Below are 21,109 nucleotides of genomic sequence, written 5' to 3'. Positions count from 1 at the left end.
ATCCTGCAGTATGGGAAATACTCTGGCAGGAAACGGCTATATCCTTGTAGCTGATGAATAAGCAGAGAACAATTTATCTCAAAATACAGACTGTGCTATGTCTCTCTCTCTTTTTTTTGTATTAAAATCACATCCTGACCCTCACGCATAAACAATTCAACTACTGGTTCCAGTAACAATATATATTTGGAGCAGATGTCAATCAGTATCGCCTCTAAGTTAATTTTTGGACGTTGCAAACTATTATAGCAACACCTGTTAAAAGTGACGGTATGTGTGGATTGATGGCATTTGCTATGAATTATGAATTAATGCATGTGTGCACATTTTCAAGGACATCCGCCCAGGCACGGTTACAAAACAATCATCCATGGGCAGCTAAAAGTTTATTTTTCCCTGAAATTTCCTTGCATTTGTAAAGGAAGTTCAACAAAAATATTTCCTGAAACCTTTTGAAACAATGGGGGAAGAAAAAGTAACATGGCACTAGGGCAATTATGTAATCGTGTATGAAAGAAAATATTGAGGCAAAATACTTCAGGAATGTTTTCTTGAGGCTTTTGATATCAAATATCTGTGGGAAAAATGTCAAGCACAAGGAAAACACTCAAAGGCTCATCTTTAGGAATGCACTTTGCAAATCCATGTGAAAGATTTCAGGATAATTTAATATTTGTCTTTTGAGTTGCTGTGTGGTTTTCTTAAGGTCTTTGTATTTATTAGGTGTTTTTCAATATTTTTTGTTTTATCTGGGTGGGATGAGTTGTCTATGTTTTTTCATTGCTCAGCAAATTCAACCTTGTTATATTATTGAACAAATGTGAAAATTAGGCTGGTTTTTTACCGGTTGTGCATATTTTCACAGTACCCTACCTCGTGGAGCCATGTGTTTTCTTACATTTACCAAAGCTCTGTTATTTCAGAGTAGTTGAATCTAAAAATATCTAATTTTTTTTCACTGGATGGAAGTAGGGTTTACTTTGGATTTGATTAGTTATTCTCATTTTCAGCAAGATGATAGAATTCAAAACAAAAAAATATTTTTCCTCACTACCTTAATTTTTCTCAACTGGTTTAACGTCATGTTCATTGGTTGTGTATAATCTGGTTAGTGGTTATAACTGACTGCATAGAAAGATGATTAATTCAGTTGAATAACAAGAAAAAAGTATCTCTGAATCAATGCTTCTGATTGGCTGGCAGGGTCAATTCTTAAAAAATTGGAGGGTAAACTTTACCTTTTTTAAACCATATATTGTAGATTGATTACAGCAAATAAATTACTCTAGTTTTTTGTATTTTTTATAAAAGATCAATCAAATGTTAGATTCCATAAAACAGTAGAAAGGGTTTAATCTGATTTTCTGTATTTTATGCTTTATATTATGATGAATTCAACATGTTAAATGCTGTGGCCTGACAGGCTGCTAACATACTGTATGTCTCACACTTACAATCAACACTGTCTGGTAACAGACTGTGACCATGACTCATGTCTTATGCTGTTCCCTGTGAGGTCCAAGGCCTGAAAGTTGTCAAAATCTCTGCGGACAACATCATAGGCTTAAAAACGGACACAAATATTGTACTACACATCATTTGTTTTTATAATTTCAAACTCATATCAAGTTTGTTTATAATTTGACTATTTCCTGGTAAAGATGTGTGGAATTGAAAAAGATTATATCTCCCCCACTGGACACAAGAGGGAAATTTATCTTATTAAAGAAATTTCCCTCTGAATACACAGAGTTTAAGTATCCTGTGTGAGGGAAGTGATTTATAAGTCAAAATTCTAGTTTTAGCTTCTGTTTTGTTGTAACATAATAATAACATTAGTCAGCACAACTTCAAATTGCAAGAACCCTCTGCAAGATGACACTGCAACCTGAGGAGACTAAGATGTCCAGAGTTTAATAGTTGATATTTCAGCATTGTCCAGTAACTCAACAACTGACCTTATTTTTTGCTCATGGATAAATCACCTGTTGAACAGATGTCATTACATCAGTGTGAACATAGTGTGGCCCACCAACGCACACATCACACATGGCGGAGCCACACAATGACAGGACATGTAGCACCAAGCCATGGCCTCGCTAAAGGGGGAAGTAGATTGTCTGAGTTCCCGAAACATTGTTCAGACACCAGTTTATAAAAAAAAAAAACACAAACAAAGGAGCTGGGAAATTAAATGAAAGGAAAGAATGAAGCAACCTGAGCGAGCGGGTCGAGTTTAAATGCACACAGACAAGGTCAATTAATGAAATTCTAAAGCTAAAACACACTATTAGCACTATTAGAGATGTATGTGTATAATCATTATCACGTTTCTATAAGCAGAAATACCCCAGTAGGTTCCAGTGACACCTGTGCATGGAGCCAGCCAAAGTTTTATCTGCAAAACCCGTAACACTGTGTCAACATCTGCATGTCTAGTCTCCGGGGGGCCACATCACCCTGTGGTCTTTGGCAAATCCTCTGCTCTCTAGCTGTCTTCATTCAGGCATGTAAAACACACACACACACACACACACATACACGCGCGCGCACACACACATACCAAAGTTATTTTTAGGACAGCCGCTGTGTGGAAAGTCTCTTTTGTGTATTTGGGGCCAGAGTAGGATCAGACTGAGAGATCACATGGAAAGCTTGAAACTTTATAATTCATGTGCGAGCGTGACAGTTTTGAGACTTTTGTTTTTAAATTTAAGACTTTAACGCTGCTACATTCCAACTTCAGTAAGCTGTGGTGCTGGAAAGTTTGATCACTATTCAAAAGTTTATTTGCACTGTTGCTTAGGTGCAACACAAAATATATCTTTAAGATATAAAAAAAAACTAGATAAAGATCTCAAAAAGAAAATAAATAATAATTATACTGCTAATTGTTTTATAAGTGAAACAATTCAGTCAACTGGATAAAAAAAGATGACCCCCAACTTTTTAATTTATTGTCACCACATAACTTAAACTATAGTTTTGAACCAATAAAAATGATTGATACCATGACTGAATTATTTCTAAATGGCCAATTTTTTTCTGTCATTATATGCAAGAGAAGGTTATAGTACTCTTTTTTCCCCTGACCTTCAGATTTTTTACTCTTTGCTCTATAAATCTCAAGAAAACTTCAACCAGGTACTTTCTCTGGCTTAGACTCTTTTTTTTATTTTTAAAACTGATTTATAAGTATACTATTAACTTGTTCATGCCTAGCAACTGGTTATAGAAATATTTTAGCCACCTGTTGAATGTATAGATAACCACCATATTAGCAATCCTACTTAGCCGGTATTACATATTTCTTCATTTAAGGATCTCTACATTAATACATTTATAATACATCTTTATTTTTGTCTTCATTAGTGCTGCAACTTTAATGCACTGAAACAATAAAAACAGCAAATGCTATTAAACATTATGCATTTAATAGCACTGTGGAATGAAAAACCAAATATGCTCTCTGAATTACAGTGTTTACATGAGTAAACATCAGGTTGATCTATGAGTTGCGTGGCCTTCCCCCTCCTTTGTGTGCTTAGCTGTTGTCGGGAGAACCGTGAAGTGGTGAGAGCAGCATGCAAGTGAAGTGGAGGGAGAACTGAAGATGGAGCCACCTGTGGCCTGACGTACGTCAGACGGCCTTTCTAAAAATATCAGATTTACGTAGCCGTTCCCTTGTGTCGTGATTCTACTTCCTGCTAGAAGCTGATACTCATGTAAAGTAGGCAAGTCATATTTTTTTTTTGTAGCCTATAATGATCCCTCTGAGGTATAATGCAATTTATGTGCAGTATATTGCACCTCCACTTCCATAAATAGGTATTAAAAGGAAGATGGAAGTCCACTTTTGTTCTGTATGGAGTTATGGTGATGCAATTTGTGTCTCACTGATATGATACATTCATGTTTCCTGCACGTGTAGACAGGAAACATATTTTTTTAATGTATTTGTTGTTCAGGTGTTATTAGGGATTTATTACCACAAAAATGGGTTTTTTATTACCCAATTTTTAGATTGACCTTCAAAATAAAAGTCCTGGGTCAGATTATATAGAAAGTTGCTTCAAAAACCACTCGTGTCTTGAAGGAACACCAATATCTTCGTTGTTTCTCTTTGGCAATTGGTTTGTCCCAGCTTGGATGCCTTCACTGACAGCTGTTTAGCACCTCTCCAAATGTGCTCAGCAGGTTCCAGATTTGTGTGTGAAACATCTATGACCGGATCAGACTTCTGTTTATATGGCCTCGCAGATTTCATTTAGCTAGTTGTTTTGTTAAGCACTAACTGACCTGACATGACGGATGTCTCCGAAAGGGGCAAAGTCTTTGCCTCTTTTTCGAAAAGGTTTGTGTTTGTGTTTCAGCAAGATGTCAGTCAGACTACCAGCCTTTCCTGTGAGCTTTATTCCTCTGAAGTGAAGAGTTGGATGTCACTCAGTGAATTCTTGCAGAAAAAAAAAGAAGTAAATCATGACTGTTATTTGAAGTGGTTGCAGGTTTTGAAACATTTATTTGTTATGCAAATTGTATAACCACTGTATAAATCCACTCTAACACACTGCGGCACTTTTATCCGTGTTGGCAAGAGATTTTTTTTTTTTTTATAAATGTGTAGAGTTGCACTGATTAAAGATTCACACGGCTGACCTCATATTTTATAGTTCTGACCTGCTGTTAAAAGAATAAAATACCACAAAATATCTCTTCCCCCTTTTTGGACATTGGTAGGAGACACAGAGAGAGAGAGAGGGGTGAGAGTTACACTGCTCTGTAGTTAAACTTGCAATCACAGACACAATAAAAGACTTGATCAATTCAACTTTCTTCCTTTAATATTCAAACTGGGCAAAGTAACTGCTCTGCTATAAGAAGTTTCAGTTTCATTCTTTTTCAGAAACTGGTGAAAACATCAAGATAAACTAATTAATAGTAAGCTAAGAGAGAAATAATGAGTAAAGGTTTTATTGTGTAAAAGTAGTCTTAAATATAAACAAGTATATCAGCTTTAATAAATTAATTCAGCGTACTTTTTAATTTAAAAACGCTGAAGGGAATCAATCATCAGTAATGTCTAAGTAGCCAATAACTTTAGCATCTTAATTCATTAAGATGCTAAAGGGTCATCAAAACCCTTAATCATTTTGAGGTTTACAATGAGACATGAGCCAAAGAAACCCAAATCAAGAACAGAGCTATGAAAGGAATGGTTTTTCATGCGTGTTATAGTTTTTGTTACTTCAGATATCCTGAAGTCCTGTATTTCGCTATAACATTGTGAAGCTGATTTATGCAGAGTGATTGATGGGTATACAATACTGTGAATGTGAAGTCATGAGGCTCAGCATTATTTTTCCAAATGCATTAGACCATAATACAATGAGTCCATTCTGACAGTATGCAAACCCTACTAGGTCTACCATCCCACACATGCATTCACAATCAAATGCTAGCAACAGATTGCTTGTGCTGCAGTACATGGTTGCCTCTAAAATTGGGATAATAGACAAATTCCATCTTTTGTTGTGGTTTAATTGTAACTGTGATGCGTTTAAAAGCGATTTAATCAAACTTTAGAAGATGGACATGTTATCTTACAAGAATAAGTCACATTTTCATGATCATTTCATTTTAGGTAAAATAGTATTTATTTTTTGCAACTCTTTGGGTATCAGTGACTTGTTGAAAACAATTGACTGTAAAAAAAATGTCTAGACTATAAGAGGACTTGGAAATGAAATGGTTAACAAAAATCACTGAAAGCAGCAGCAGGAAAAGTTTTAAGTTAGGAATTTGGTAAGAATATCTCAAATAATTAAGGGGGTTTTATATTTGTAGTAATCTTTGGTAATAATTGTAGATATCTTATTGCATTTTTAGGTAAAGTTGTAATTTTTCTTTTTTAAATTCTGCTCCAACTTCAAACAGTTAGTTTTAAGGCCAGAAGGAAGACAAAACAGCTTGAGTTACTGAAGGCCTGCCAACATGCTCTCACCATCCTCAAGGTTGGAACACAAATTGGTTCCCATAGAGGTAGAAAATACCAACTCTGTGTTAGCAGACATAGCCAGTATCTAGCTCAGATTCAACTGCATGGTCCAGTAATACAATGGCTCATTATTTAGAGTCTCACACACACACACACACAATGGGGCAGCTTCAGGCCATCAGATTAGTGAGGACTGACCCTTTCCCCACCCTGAAACCACTTCCCTTTTCTTCTTGACCAATCAAAACACCGGCCTGGCAGAAAGTGTAATGTGAAACCAGGGGTCCCAGTTCAACACTTTAAACCTTGGCCACAGCTGGAGGGCCACCAGAAACAACAGCTGTGGTCCTTCACACTCTCTCATTCTCTCTGTTTCCTTCCTTTGCTATACACTGTCAATAACCGCCAGCCCCTGGCTTCTCGCATGGTTTAATTGAGCAAGATACAGCCGTGCACCTCTACAGAGCTTTGTGGGATTTACAATGTGGACTACTGCTGTGGGCCAGCCATTTTTGTCGGCTTTGCTGTACGTGTGTCACACTTCATCTATCTCAACTAGACACACTGTGGATTTACAAGCTTAAAAGCCAACTAAGTTGCATGTAGGAGCTTGTCAAAATATCCAGCAGGAGCCTACCAAGGGCCCCCCATTTCAAGTGTGGACGGTGGATGACGGAGTGTGTCTTCTCTTTCCTCTCCCCTTAGCTGAGCGCCGGATCCCCCTGCAGCTGTGAGGTCAGCCCTAACGGCACAAAGAAGAAGAAGTCCAAGAACCTGTAAGTCCTCTTTTTACAATCCCTGAAGTCAACTTTTATAAAAGTGTCTTAACATATAGGTTATGAGGACAAGCAGGGTGTTCAGCAGGGTGGACATAGCTCACAGTTAAGGAATTAGCCTTTAATGCTAAGGAAATTTGAAGTGAGTCTCTTGCAGTTGAAACATCAGCACCTTCTCCAGCATTGTGTTAGTTTGGGTGAGAAGAGTTCATTGTACTGTCACTCTGAAGAACATTTTTAAGCCTAAACTGAATTAAAGACTCTTTTGGACTCATGTAGAAATGTTCACAAACTCTAACAACCTCTTATCAGGTAAATCTGCTAAGGATTGGTAAATGCATGTTTGTGTCTGACATTCTCAGAGGTGTGAGAAATGTTTGTGTATTTTCTGGTGTGTCAACACCTCTGGGATTCATCAGATGATATCCATAAGATATGGATATGATCCATTATTTAAACATATAGACTGTAAAGCAGAGGCTGTCCACAGGCCTGCTAGCTGAGTTTTGCTCTTCCTGTCAGGTTGTGTTTGTGCTGTTTAGTTAAACAGCAGATTAAGCGATTAAAATTCCAGTGCTTTATTTTACACCGGTAGTCTAGACTGTGTTTTTAAACACTGTTTCCAGTTTTATAACTTAGTTTAAAAAATGTAAAATGTCAGATTTGTTTTTAAAATGTTTCATATGTCCATGAGTAATGATTTTGTTAATGTAGATGATAAATGAGTTGAAGTATAGTAAGATGATTTTAATCATAATATAAGGAAATAAATGATGCCAAGTAGAAAAAGAGTATTGTGTTTCATCCTGCGGAAATATGCTGGAAAGTAAGTGAGGTATTAATGCCTGACAAGCAGCAGATAAAGATTCATCTTCAAGTTGGCTTCATTGAGAAAAACTATAATCAAATCAAAAGCCACAAGTCTTGAGCAGAGTTTCAAAAATGATTCCATGGATAGATTACTTCCTCTTAAGGTTTTTAGATACGAGATGGATCAAACAGTGCCTTGCGTTCTTCATACACCTTCAACTTTGTTTTTACATTTTGTCCTATTCACTCACAGCCAACAGCCCGAGACAATACATTTATTTTCACGTACAGTTGCAAAGCTTTGCAAATGTACAGCCCAAAATTTTGTCAATTGTTCTTTACAAGGTAGCTCTTGTTTGGTCAGTCTGAATGGAAGGATGTGTAAATGCCAAGTTTTAAGCCTTGCCACAGATTCTCGACTGGATTTAGGTCTGGACTGTGATTGTGATATTATTAAGTTACAATATGACTCTATTTGATTTGTAAAGGCCACTGTTCAGACTAGGTTTTATTTGGGGTATCACAAAATTGGCTTGATGCAAATGTACATCTCACAATTGTGTGTTACTTTTGTTGGTCTATCACATAAAATCCCCCCAAAACACATTTGGCTTTGTGTCTGCAATACACAGTTCGTGAAGGTGCATAAAGACCTTGACTTTGTCAATCTAAACTCAGGAGCAGCAAACACTTATTGACAGAAAATGTCAGGCAGCTTCATGGATCAACAGGAGTGTTAGACTGCATAAACATTATTATCACAGAGCAGCCTATACTTCCTTCCTTGCTGCAGTTCTATCTGCTGAACTGTGTTTTTGTTTTTTTTACAAATATCCAATGAGTTATCCAGGTGCAACAGCCATTAGCTTTAAGGGTTCACTTCTACAATGTTTGACGAGAGGCATCTGCTCTGCACAGTTGCAACTTCAGTGACAGCTTCAAAAAGGAGAATAGTTTATCTTTAGTTGATGAAAAGTAAATCGCTCTTCTGTCATCGTGAATCAATAAACTGAGCAATAAACAAAGCTTCTCATGCATAGTGGACTTTGTATGTTAGTACAACTGTCCTTGTGGCCAATGAACTGATGATGTCTTATTGGATTTGTGTAATTTTAAAGTTTTATCGAAATATGTTTTTTACATATTTGTGCAAATATGTTCACTGTTACAGGAAAACGGTTTATCCTCCATCATCAATAGACATGATAACTAGCAGAAGCATCCACAATAAACTGGTGTGGAGAAGTAGCTGTAGCCTAGCAGAGAGCAAGGTGGAGGGTGAGAGCAATGAGGAAAGTCTTGGCAGCATCAGCCACGCTCGTCAGGAAAGAGTGAGATTTTTAACAAGTATGTAAGAATGATGGTTGTTTAAAAGTTACTTACTGCAGCTTTAAACTGTTTCCTGACATTTTTTTTTCATCTGGCTTGTCTGAAAGCCACCAGTTTTATCTGCTCATTCACAGGAAAGTCACACAAATAAACATGCTCTGGACACAATATCTTTCAGTGTGACTCAGAGGAATACAAATTCAATATCTTGCTGCTATAGATTGAAATCTTAGGCTTCCCAGCCACGCATGAAGGAAATGAAATTATTTCCTCCAGATGTTGAAGGCTGATAGGTAACATACAGAAAGAGCTATGGGAGCCAAGAGATGTACGTCAGTGTGTTGAAGAAATATATCTGCAGCTGCAAAATCTATTAGAGCTATTTATAAGTTCAGACTGTGCTCTCTAACCACTGGCCAAAATCATTTGTGCACTATCTCTATCCACTAAAGATTTTTTCTTATCGCATTTTCACTAATAATTTGCAGCTTGTGGTTTTTGTGCAGGCTTCAAATCCAGTTCACATTGAAAGTCGGCAGCTTAGAATCAGTTTCCAGTGCTGTGCATATGTAAAAAAAAAAAAAAAAAACTTTCAGAAAGAAGCAAAATTATCTCTTGGATAATGAAAATATCCAAGAGATCTCATTCGGCTGGTATGGGGCAACTTTAAAATTCATCAGGCCATGGTGAGAACATACCGACTATGACGCAAAGGGAAAAAATGTTTGGTGATGTGCCGGAAGGCGTCTGATCCAGAGTAGCTCCAAGTCACAACTTACTGACCTGTAAGGATCTGCTGCTAACATCGTGGTGTTAGATACCGCAGGGCATCTACGGAGGTCTTGAAGCGCACAAGTCTTGGTCAGCCAGTGTTGTTTTCACAACCTGTGAAGAACCAACAAGCATCTTAGGAAGTCAATATGTTTTTTGCTCATCTGTGGAAAAATACAAGTGCTCCAACTACTTTAAATGGCTGCTTTTATTTGAAATTGCGTTCATTCGGTTTTTCAAATCAGCTTTTCTCAAAATAACAAATTAATTCAAGCTTAACAGCCGTTTAAAAGTTAAACTACGTGTTTATGAAGGACATTGACATTTTTGATGCAGTTGAATCTGTATTTGTATCAAGTACAAAGTTATTTTCTAGATTTTATCTGCTTGTGACTACAACTGCACAATATATAGAATCCCAATCACCACTGCAGCATCAAAATGTGCAAAAATGCAATTTAGGCAAGTGGATAGAATTTCTGAGCATTAGTTTCAATTTTCCAATGTAGTTTTTACTAAGCAAAATGCTAAAACCCACAGAAAAGGATGGGAAAGGGTAAAGAATGTAGTTTAATCACACTCTATACCATTATAGATTCACCAATGATGTTGCAATTTTTTGTTTTACTAACTCCAAAATTCTGAACTATCCCTTTAAAATGTTTTTGAGAGGGTTTTTTTTATTATTATTTGGGGTATCAGGAATCATACTAGTCTGATTTCACTTATTTTACAGTCTTATGCAAGCTCACCACCACAACATACTTGCCAACATCAAAATATTTTCCTACTATAAGAGAGATGATATATATTAGAGTAAGCAGGATTAAATGGGCTCTACCACTTGTTTGCTGTACTGGTCAGTGAAACAGGTCTTTACATTAGCTTTATTGGAGGGACAAACTTTATCTCGGCTTAAAAAAAATCAACAACTCTTCAGACCCCAAGCAGAAGGAATCCATCTCCTGAGCGCTGCCCGTGGATTGGGCGAGCCCAGGGTCCGCCTTCTCCAGACCCCCTGAACTATATAAAGCTCCAGCAGAGCCTCTCGGGGGTGAGAGGAATGTGATTGCCAAACAAATCCCTAGGTCCTGACCGCTGCCACTCCTGACATATGCTTACATGCAGCTGCGTTCATGCCAGAGCCAATGTTTCACACCATGGTGGACTTCTCAGAGAAATACCTGAAAAGGTAAGAGCAGGACTGTGGATTTTTCTCTCCAGGTTGATTGAAGAAGGATTTACTTGATGTCCTGCTATCCGGCCGCTCTTAGGGTGGTATGCAGGCTGCTTGACCTCTACTTGGATTTCATTTGACAGTCTCAGTGAGGAAGACGGAGCCCCCTTGAGAGAGAGGTGCTGGAACTATTTTGGAGGAAGCGGCTTTAACTTTAACTCGATGGCTGTCCCTTTTTCCTCTTATAGCTAACCTGGATTTCAGGAAGAGGATTGCTCATGTGGTCTTTGCAGCCAGAACAGTGGCTTTGCTCAGAAGTAGAGTTATTTATAGGGTCTCGATTGACAGAAATTGCCAATGTAGCTGTGCTAATTTGGGGCAGTTTCCTTTTTTTCATTTTCTTTCTAGGAATATGGCGAAGTGATTCTCTTGGCTGCAAAGCACTGTGTACGTTTTTCTTTTTGCTGGGTGTTGTGCTTTGAAATTGTGTATTTTGTAGTAATTTCAGATCTGCTAGATCTTTTAAATAGCTAGATCTTTTAAATAGAGACTAACTTGTTTATTTATTGCATAAAGTCAGAGACTTTGTAACACTAAACTTGACCCATTGTACTCCAGCATACACAAATACACAAACAGGCCCACACTGAGTCTTGTTTGTGTGTCATGTCCCGTATTCAGTCCACAAGCACACAGCCTTTGGTCAACAGACCTGAAGTGGAACTGAGAGCATGCTGGGATAATGCTCGCCATTTGCTTTGCTGTATCATCTAAACTATATTACCCATTACCGACAAAGTGGCGTGCGGTGATTAGGCATGGGAAATAAAAAGGAAGGTAGCAGATTTGCTTCCTGCACGCATGTGGTACACTGGGATCTGCATTATGTCTGTCTGCAGCTCTCCCCACGTGCCACCAGAGCCTTTCCCTGTGAGTGCGGCCTACTTTCCGCAGCACCAGGAATAGCCAGAGGGTTGCTATTAGTGCATCTAATGTGAGCCAAGCAAAGAGGGAATACATAGCGTTGGGTAATTGCAGAGCAAAAGACCTCTTGGTTCTTTGCTCAAGCGTGAGAGCTCTCTCGTAGATGGACACGAGCGGGCAGCGAGGTGGACATGCTGCTAAGAGCTTGTTGAGCAGCGGAGCAGAAATGTCTGGCTGGTTATTGCAGATCAAAGATCATCTTAATTTGATAATTTTTGACAGAGCATGTGTCAGCCTCTTAGCGGATCAAGTTAAGTACAAGAGGTTAGTAGGTATATTAAATCAAATGGAGGGTGATACATGGCTAATAGTGTTAGGACCTGACTGGAGTGGGGTATGTGCAGTGAAGTGGGGGAGGGGGGAGGGAAAGCAACTTAACATGGAGAGGTACTCAAAACTAATAACATGAAAGGAGGAACAGAGAACACTTGAGAAATCAAATTAAAATGACTGACCCAGAGAAAACGGCACGTTGTTGTGCTTTCAGACGTCAAAAATAGCCTATCCTGCATGTGACTCTATATCAGATTCCCTTTTTCTCCTCTTTTAACTCTATTAAGCCTTGAGCTATTTTTGAAGCTTTTAGAGGAAAAAAAAAAATCCAAATTCCATCAGTAACAGCTCCACACATTTGAGAGGTCAAGCTGAAGTGGCTCAATGGATTAGAGACACTTGGGAAAATTCTGAAAAGTAGCCAGTCTACTTATCCTGATCCCCAGGCCTGTGGGGTCATAGTGTCTGGTTATTTGAAAGAAAAAAAAAATATATATATATATATATATATATTCGTTGGAGGTATTTGGCTGTGGCTCCTTTCCTTGTGACCTCAACGGACGATGTGCTCAGCGAATGTCTCAGGCAATGGGGAACAGAAGACGAGATGCTAGAGGTACCATCATGGGAAGACAAGCCCCTACATGGGATGTATCACCGACAAATAACTGAAGTGGCTGATATCAGGAAATCCTACCAATGGCTGGAGAAAGCTGGACTCAAGGACAGCACAGAGGCCCTCATCCTGGCTGCACAGGAACAGGCCCTAAACACCAGAGCAATAGAGGCTCAGATCTACCACACCAGACAAGACCCAAGATGTAGGTTGTGCAAGGAGGCCTCTGAGACAGTCTAGCACATAACAGCAGGGTGCAAGATGCTGGCAGGGAAAGCGTACATGGAACGACATAACCAAGTGGCGGGCATAGTGTACAGGAACATCTGTGCAGAATATGGACTGGAAGCCCCGAGATCGAAATGGGGAACACCCCCAAAGGTGGTGGAGAATGACCGAGCCAAGATCCTGTGGGACTTCCAGATCCAGACAGACAAGATGGTAATGGAGAACCAACCGGACATTGTGGTGGTGGATAAAGAACAGAGGAAAGCCGTTGTGGTGGATGTAGCAATACCAAGTGACTACAACATCAGGAAAAAGGAGCATGGGAAACTGGAGAAATACCAGGGCCTCAGAGAGGAACTGGAGAAGGCCTGGAAGGTGAAGACCACAGTGGTGCCTGTGGTCATCGGGGCCCTCGGGGCAGTCACCCCCAAACTGGAGCAGTGGCTCAAACAGATCCCAGGAACAACATCAGACATCTCAGTCCAGAAATGTGCAGTACTAGGCACAGCCAAGATACTGCGCAGAACTGGTAGGTAGAGGACCCGAGCTCAGAGAAGATATACACACAATGACCTTTGCTCCTTTAATTTAAGTTTTTGCTACTGCTGGCCAATGGATCCATCTGGTAAGATGGATAGCCAAACAGCTGCAGACCAAACACCTTTATTAAAACACTGACTGATGCTGGATAAAACTCATAAAGCTGGATCACAAGACTAAAAGTAATGGAATACATTAATTTTTTTAATTTATTTGGTTTGATTTTAAAATATAATAAAATAAAATGTGTGATTAAATATCGCTACATTTACTAATTTAATTTCATATTCAATAAATTAAACATTCAATGAACTGAATTATTGTAATGCTGGTTGATATCAGTTCTTTGGGGAGGGGGTGCAGTATCCAGTGATGTCCACATGGTGGCAGAAGAGAAGCACAGATTTCCCTTTAAGTGTCTGTTGTTTTGACATTACTGTCACATCACTCTCACATGAGCTCAGCCTGTTTAGATCCAGACATAAATAATAAGGCATCTTTTGTCAGGTCAGGCCGAGAGCCGACTTTCCAGTGCTTTTAAAATATAAATTTCTTTTTTGCTCACATGTTTTGGCAAGACAGAGATTCCTTTTCATTTTAAAACAGTTCTCATCCTAATTGCCTCAAGTCAAAAGCCCAAAATAGAATTATCTAATAAGTTCTGCTCTGGTATCATGAGTTTTTTTTTTTTTTTTTTTTTTTTTTCTGTACAGGATGGGAGATGTTATAACAGTATTTACAACCTTCAGGGTTTCGGGACTGAGCTATTTTCAGGTATTCAGCTTTAGAGAAGCCCTGTTGTTTTTCTAAAGCCGAAAGCTCTGCATTCGTGCTCAGCAGTTGAGCATCTGGATTTGAGACTGCTTCAAGCAGGGCACTTGTGTTATTTCAGTCAATGGATGACTCATCCGAGTGTGTGGGGAGGCAAATTTTCTCTTTTACCTGGCCCTGGAGATTGCAAAATAAAAATAATAAAATACCTCCTAAAAGATTCATTTCAAAAGTTTTTTTGTTTGTTTTTTTATCCGATACATGAGCCTCATTGGAATGCATATTCTAATTTATCGACTGCGATTGTGTATATTTTTGTTCAGGCCTATACAGTTTTGAAAAAGCCGGCTATTAGACCTCCTTACAAGTTTAAACACACGCAATCTCCAAATCAATCTCCATACAACATCAGGAGTCCTTCAGCTGCTCCCTGTTGCAGCTCATTTGTTCATTTGTTCAGGCATGTTTTGACTTCCCCTGTCCCGCTGTACTCAGAAAACGAATCCACAGCTGGTTGTGCTCTCTTGTCTCATGTGAAACCGCATCACTTTCCAGCCTGCATAAACAACCTTTCTCTATCCCCTTTGTACATCAACAGAGATTTTCGACACCTGTTTCTGCCATGATAGCATCAATTAGGCAAGGTACAAATTTGCACTGTTGGAAAGGTTCTCTTGGTTGTAGAGGAGTAGAGGAGTCCTCTCATCAGGATTCATGTGTGTTCATGTACAGTATTTATACTACTCTGTAGTTCCATCCCAGTTCATGCTCGCTTGAATGAGAAGTGTCTATAACAGGAAGTGCTGCTTCTTAATTTGGGGGGATACGTGCTCTCCTGGGGCCTGTGGTTTGGGGACAGCTCGCCGTGATTAGGCCTGGGCAGCGCACGAGGCTGCGCTGCGTTATTAGCAGGCCAGTCAATCCACAGTGGAAATCAAAAGCAGGGACTCAGGAAATGGGTGTTGAGTGAGGTCACATCCCAATGAGGCAGCACGTGCTCCAGGTCGGGAGAAGACAGGCCACGCATCATGGGATTATGGGGATGTGCAGAATCCTGTTGAACCACATGGGTACCAGGAGCTGGGTTTCTACTGCAGTGGAGTCTTAATGTGCTCATTTGTGCGAGATGGTTGGAAGAAAGGTGGTCCGGAGGATTTTAGATTCGAAGTCTGCAGGGAGTGGAGATGTCACTGTGGCCTATTGCCCCTACCTCGGGTCAGCTTCTGCTCTGCAACCTCTGTGGACGCATGGAGGATGGCGTGATGAAACAGATGATTGAGGACTGACTCTCCTCCTCTGCCTCATTTGCTTAGTCCCTGTCGAGCAACCTGCCAGGGACACTCTACCAAAAGGACCGAGTGAGATATTAGATTGACAAAAAGACACCGACGAGAAGTGGGGAAGAGGCGATTTGTCTTTCGCAAAGCTGTTCCACCAACATACCTCGGCTGAAGGCTACAATGTACATTTCCTTTTGTGTTTTATGGTGTTTACTCGTTTGGTTTTATGTGGATTGGCTTTGAGGCTCAGCTGATGCTTCCATACTTTGGATTGTTTCCGTTGTGGATTACAGACCTGGAAACTTATCTGGCTTTCTTCCTGTGTTTTCTCCTTCTCCAATCTACACCTTACTCCCCCATCCCCACTATCCTCCTGCTTTTACCTACCTTTCTCCCGTTTTTTTCTCTTCCACCATATTCCTTGCTCTCAGGGCCAAAGACATGAAGAATCGGTTGGCTTTCCTGCGGAGGAGGAATGAGTCCCCAGGAAGCAACCCAGCTGGGAAGTTAGACAAATCTATGAAGTCAGTCAAGTAAGTGGCCACTTCCTGACAGTGTGCATGTGGGCGTGAGTGTGAGACAGGTCTGTGGATCCGACCCTGTGTTGGAAGGCAGACATGTGGGCAGCAGGAGAGACAGGAGCGTCCCTGTAGTGTGGCATTCAGGAAATGAATGAGAAAAATCAAGGCTACAGTGCAGTTTGCAAGTTTTTCAAAAACGGTACTGCATGTATTAGTCATTTCATAAATCTTTTTAGTTACCAGATGCACACAGTGCAGCATACGGTGATCTCGGTTTTTATAGTTTGTCTACGAAACTGTATAAACATGTAATCATTTTGTATTGTTTCTTAAAATATTTTGAAGTAAGTGTTAAATGTGATTTTGTTTTCTACCTTTTGTACCTCATAGAATAATCTGAGGTCTAAATTTGCTCTCGTAAGCGTACAAGGTTTGTGCTTATAATTTATCATAGACAACAAACCAAAATGCCAAAAAACAGACCAAGAGTGAAACTTTATTATTTGAAGCGTTTAAAATCATAAAATACTCAGATGTTCAAACAGATTTGTATGTCGGCGCGATTGCCTAACAACAAAACAGTCGTCCACACTTCCAAACTAAAGTGGCTCAGTTTGGGGCCTAAAATGTGGATTCCAGCGAGAGGAAAATGTTAGAATGCATTCATTGTGAGCATGAGAGGCACCAGGGGGCAGACACAATCTGTCAGTGGTGGGAGGGCTCTAAAACGCAGAACACCTCCCGATTGGCCGTCTGAAACTCCCTCCCTCTTTCTCCAAACTGGCATTGAGAGGAATTATAAAAGCCGACCCCCACCACAGAGAGGCAGACAGACTCATGGCTACACGTACTGCAACTTCTCACCAGGCAGAGCTGAATGTGTCAGACTAAACCGGAGCGAAGCATCAGACAGGAGCCGCCTGCTCACACGTTCCCACTCATCTGCGCAGCGTAGCCTTAAATCCTGCGGATGGGTCACACAATGAGAAATCTGGCTGAAATGGGCTTGTTAAAGAACCGCTCTGCTTTCATCTGCAGGCCCACCCCAGAGGAAGCGCTCAAATGGGGGGACTCGCTCGACAAGCTGCTGGCGCACAAATGTAAGTTTCTTTTTTTTTTTTTTATTAATTAATTTATTTATTCCTTCTTCCTTATTTATTCACTTTGCAAATGAAGTGTTCAGCTCACCATGCATGTCTTAGAGGGTTGGGAACTAAAGACACATATGGATTACACGCGCATTCTGCTGATCCAAGTGGGCAATCTGCTGCATAATTCCTTAATCCCAACATACAAAGTCCACAGTTTACAAGACAATGTGTCTTAAGATCTTTAAAAAAATGTAGTTTGCCCCGATTATAGTGTTTCTTTTGTAATTGACATCAATCCAGCTCTACATCTGTTCCTCATTCGGCGCTCCTGGCCCCTTTGTATTCCCCCTCTTCTCATTTCCTCTCCTCAACCTCTTACCTCACTGCTACTCACCAGAATGAGGTAAGAGACGATGGCCTGCTCCCGCTCTGCTTATCAGCATGTGTGATTCATGGGAACGGAAAAGGTGCAGAGAGGAGCCGTGGGTGGACTCGGTTCCTGCCATTCTTTCCCCTGGATGCCCTCTTCCTCAAATCATTAACTGGGCAGGAACTTAAAAGGACCGAACTGCTGGAGTTAATTTGTTTCTCCTTGAACTCAAAACCATCAAATTCTTTGCTTGCTGCCAGGGCTGATGTGATAAATATTAAGAAGTGACAGGATGTTTTGGACGTTGATCATTTCTGCCATGTTGAGCGTTTTCTTTTTTTGTTTTTTTTTTCACCTCTCACTTTATTAAAACCACATGACTTGAACTATTTTAGGAGCTGAAACTCCAAGGAGGGCTTAAATGGGGAGGTTACCATGGCACTTTAGTCAACTCTTCTCTGTTTATTTTCCTCCCTCTCAGATGGTCTGGCAGCCTTCAGAGCTTTCCTGCGCACAGAGTTCAGTGAGGAGAATCTGGAATTTTGGCTAGCATGCGAGGAATACAAGAAAATAAAGTCGCAGTCCAAGATGGCCTCAAAAGCCAAGAAAATCTTTGCTGAATACATCGCGATACAGTCATGTAAAGAGGTAAGTTGGTCTAAATGAACGTTGCTTTAAAAACAGCCTCATTTTTGCATATTTTCTCTTTCTTACAATTTTCTCACTCATTATCCTCTGCAGGTCAACCTGGATTCATACACTAGAGATCACACTAAGGACAACCTGCAGAATGTGACACGCTCCTGCTTTGACTTGGCACAAAGGCGGATATACGGGTTGATGGAGAAGGACTCATACCCCCGCTTCCTGCGCTCGGAACTCTACTTGGACTTAATTAACCAAAAAAAGCCCAGCGCCACATCGACCTCATCCTCCTCATAAGAGACGAGGAAGGACATAAGGAGAAATGAAAGATGACGACAGACACAAATGGGCAGACTTGGAAGAAAAGAAAAAAAAAAAAAAACCCCGACAGTGGTTGGGGTGTGAGCTTCATCGTTTGCCTTTTTGATTTTGTTTTTACGTGTGCGTATGTACGTCATCCTGTTCACTATGATTTCTGTGATGTGTGAGAGGAGATGAGCAAAGTTTTGGCACTGCAAAGGAATGTAGTTTACACAGTTACCAGATAGATGGATGGGTGAATGGGTGGATGTTAACGAGATTTACAGACGCCCAAAAAGCAAGGGCTGGAACAGAAATTGAGCGCCTGTCTGATCACTGTTTCTGATGTGCTTTTATTTTTTAATGCTAAGGTCAAAAGATGCATTTGTTCGTGTTGTTGTCCAGTTGTACTGGGGAATAGGAGGGGGTTTCACCAAAAACCCTGCAGACATGAAGACAGTCCGGTACTGTTTTTGTCAATTTTTCCCTTTAGCTCCGAGTTTAAACGCTCGTCTTGCCCCCCACGTCCTTCTTTATGAAGGAACTTCACGGCTGTTGGTACGATTAAAAAGGTCATTTCTTTCTTTTTGCCCTTTCGTCAGAGCTTTGGTGATGGAGGTCGCAAAAGTGTTTGAATCATAATTACCTTTCTGTTAAAAAACATTCCCATTCACTCAAAGCTTCTATGAATGGCCTTTTGCTTTTTTTCAATTCAAGACTGGACACGTCAGCGGAGACAGATAAGCAAAGAAGATGAACGGATGAACCGGAGTCGCATTCAAACACCAATGTGAGAACTACTCCCTTCCCAAGCACATTAAAAGCTTGAAGCCTGAGTTGGACAAAAAAACAAAAAAAAAACAAAAAAAAAAGACGACTTGCTTCCTGCCTCCAAAGACTCTCTACTTAAAGGAACTGAAAATCCAGAACTGAACATCTCCTTTAACATTGTAGCTCATTCGGGACTAATCAGGAAGAATTCTCAGGACGTTGTTATTACAGCTTGGTTTATCTTCTTTGCTGTTACTGGTTTTCTACACACACTTGTTGCTTTCCCTCCTCCCCACTACTTTTTATTGATCCAATCTACACTCCTTTATCCTTCCGCGCTACGCACAAACGTTGCTCATTTCCTAGCAAAAAGAAATGTTTCATGTGTACAAAGGTTTGCCTATTTATTTAGATTAACTTGCTGGATGCTTCTAAAGAAGACACCTTCATGTCTTCTCAAGCACTCGCCCTAAAGCTTTTTACTTTCCTCTTAACCACCAAACAGGTCCAATGTTGTCCTGATCTTTATAAGTGCAATATTTAATTTTTTTATTTTTATTTTATTATCATGTATGGTTTGTTCATTTATTTAGATAAATTTGGATTTTTAACGGGGGAAGATGGAACAGCTTGAGCTCTGCATTACCTTTTATTTGTTAAGAGAAATAGTTCGAGCTATAAGGTTGACTTAATGTAAACTTCAAGACGCATAAGTAGCTTATTGTGTTTAAAGCAACTGATTCTGTGTTAACACCCTAGCAGCAGGCAGCTGGGGAAGTAATGGTTGTACATATAATTCTTTAAGAAAACTATGTGATAACACATTAAAAAAATGAAAAAACAAACAACAGGTCTCTTCTGGTATGAGTAAGGGACGCAATTGTATCTATGTAAATACAAGAGACTCAAAGCTATAAGATAACATATTGTTAAAAATAGGTTGGAGCAGGTACAATCTGCTCTGCTCCCCTGGTCATACACTGCTTGTAAGGAGTTTTATGAAATGCATTTAATCATTTTCACTGTTTACAATTCAAAATGCATCTCCTATGATAGCAAGTGAAAACAGTAGAGTACATTTGGTGTCATTGCTAATGATAAATAAACCAACCATCTGATAAAGTAAACTGTCTGGTGTCAAGTCTGTTTGTTTTTAATCATGATGTGCATATGCACATGGATGAGGTTCATAAATGTTTCAAAGGATCACACTTTTTAAATAAAAGGCAGATGTAGCGACTGTCACGACGCTCAATGGTTTATGTCAGGTTCATCATAATATGAGTCAGAAGTTTATTCATTCATTGCATTTACAGATGCAGATGAAGACATGAAATCATACTACCAAAATTATTTATTTTAATTACTGACGAAATAAGAAGAGGGAAAGTTTTTGCTCATAGTTCCTTGAGTCAGATATTTTAGTTAAGGTAAAATTACAATGACTTCAAGCTTAGATAATGATGTCATGGCTTTGCAAGATTCAATTCATTTAATAAAATTTGCTTTAAAGTGAAACGTGGATATATTTAAACTGCACCCCAAACACACTGCTTTCTTATGTGATGCCATGAAAAAAAATCAAAATGCACCTTAGCCATTGTGGATGAAGGGTGTCCAGCTGTAACGGACTTCAATTCTTACATTTGAAGGGAATAGAAAGTGAAACATGAGAACAATATTCCAACTGTGAAGTACAGGAGTGGCAACAACATGTCATGTTTGGGGAAACGGATTGCATCGCAAGAAAACGTCATGTGGAAATATTAAAGAAACATCTGCAGACAATGTCAGCCAGGACGTTACTGGATGGGTGCTTCCAAAGCACCGTAATCACACCGCCAAATTATTTACAAAGTTT

At 39.7% G+C, this 21,109-nt stretch overlaps 1 protein-coding gene across 3 annotated transcripts in view; it reads left to right on the top strand.

The window, feature by feature from the left end:
- rgs3a (regulator of G protein signaling 3a) overlaps positions 1-20,375 on the top strand; it is a 96,644-nt gene extending 76,269 nt beyond the window's left edge. For all 3 annotated transcript variants that reach the window (XM_088010928.1, XM_015000935.2, XM_015000940.2), the window contains 5 exons: positions 6,701-6,771; positions 15,982-16,083; positions 17,110-17,171; positions 18,014-18,180; positions 18,274-20,375. In XM_088010928.1, coding sequence (XP_087867054.1) covers positions 6,701-6,771; positions 15,982-16,083; positions 17,110-17,171; positions 18,014-18,180; positions 18,274-18,474 — 603 coding nt within the window. In that variant the 3' untranslated portion in view covers positions 18,475-20,375. The remainder of the gene's footprint in view (positions 1-6,700; positions 6,772-15,981; positions 16,084-17,109; positions 17,172-18,013; positions 18,181-18,273) is intronic.
- The last annotated feature ends 734 nt before the right edge of the window (positions 20,376-21,109 follow it).

This window comes from Poecilia mexicana, unplaced genomic scaffold (genome assembly GCF_051168715.1).
Source record: "Poecilia mexicana isolate PSO_F unplaced genomic scaffold, ASM5116871v1 scaffold_12, whole genome shotgun sequence".
Lineage (NCBI taxonomy): Eukaryota > Metazoa > Chordata > Actinopteri > Cyprinodontiformes > Poeciliidae > Poecilia > Poecilia mexicana.
Note: the sequence above shows the minus strand (reverse complement) of the source record. Positions and strands in the feature narration are given on the sequence as shown.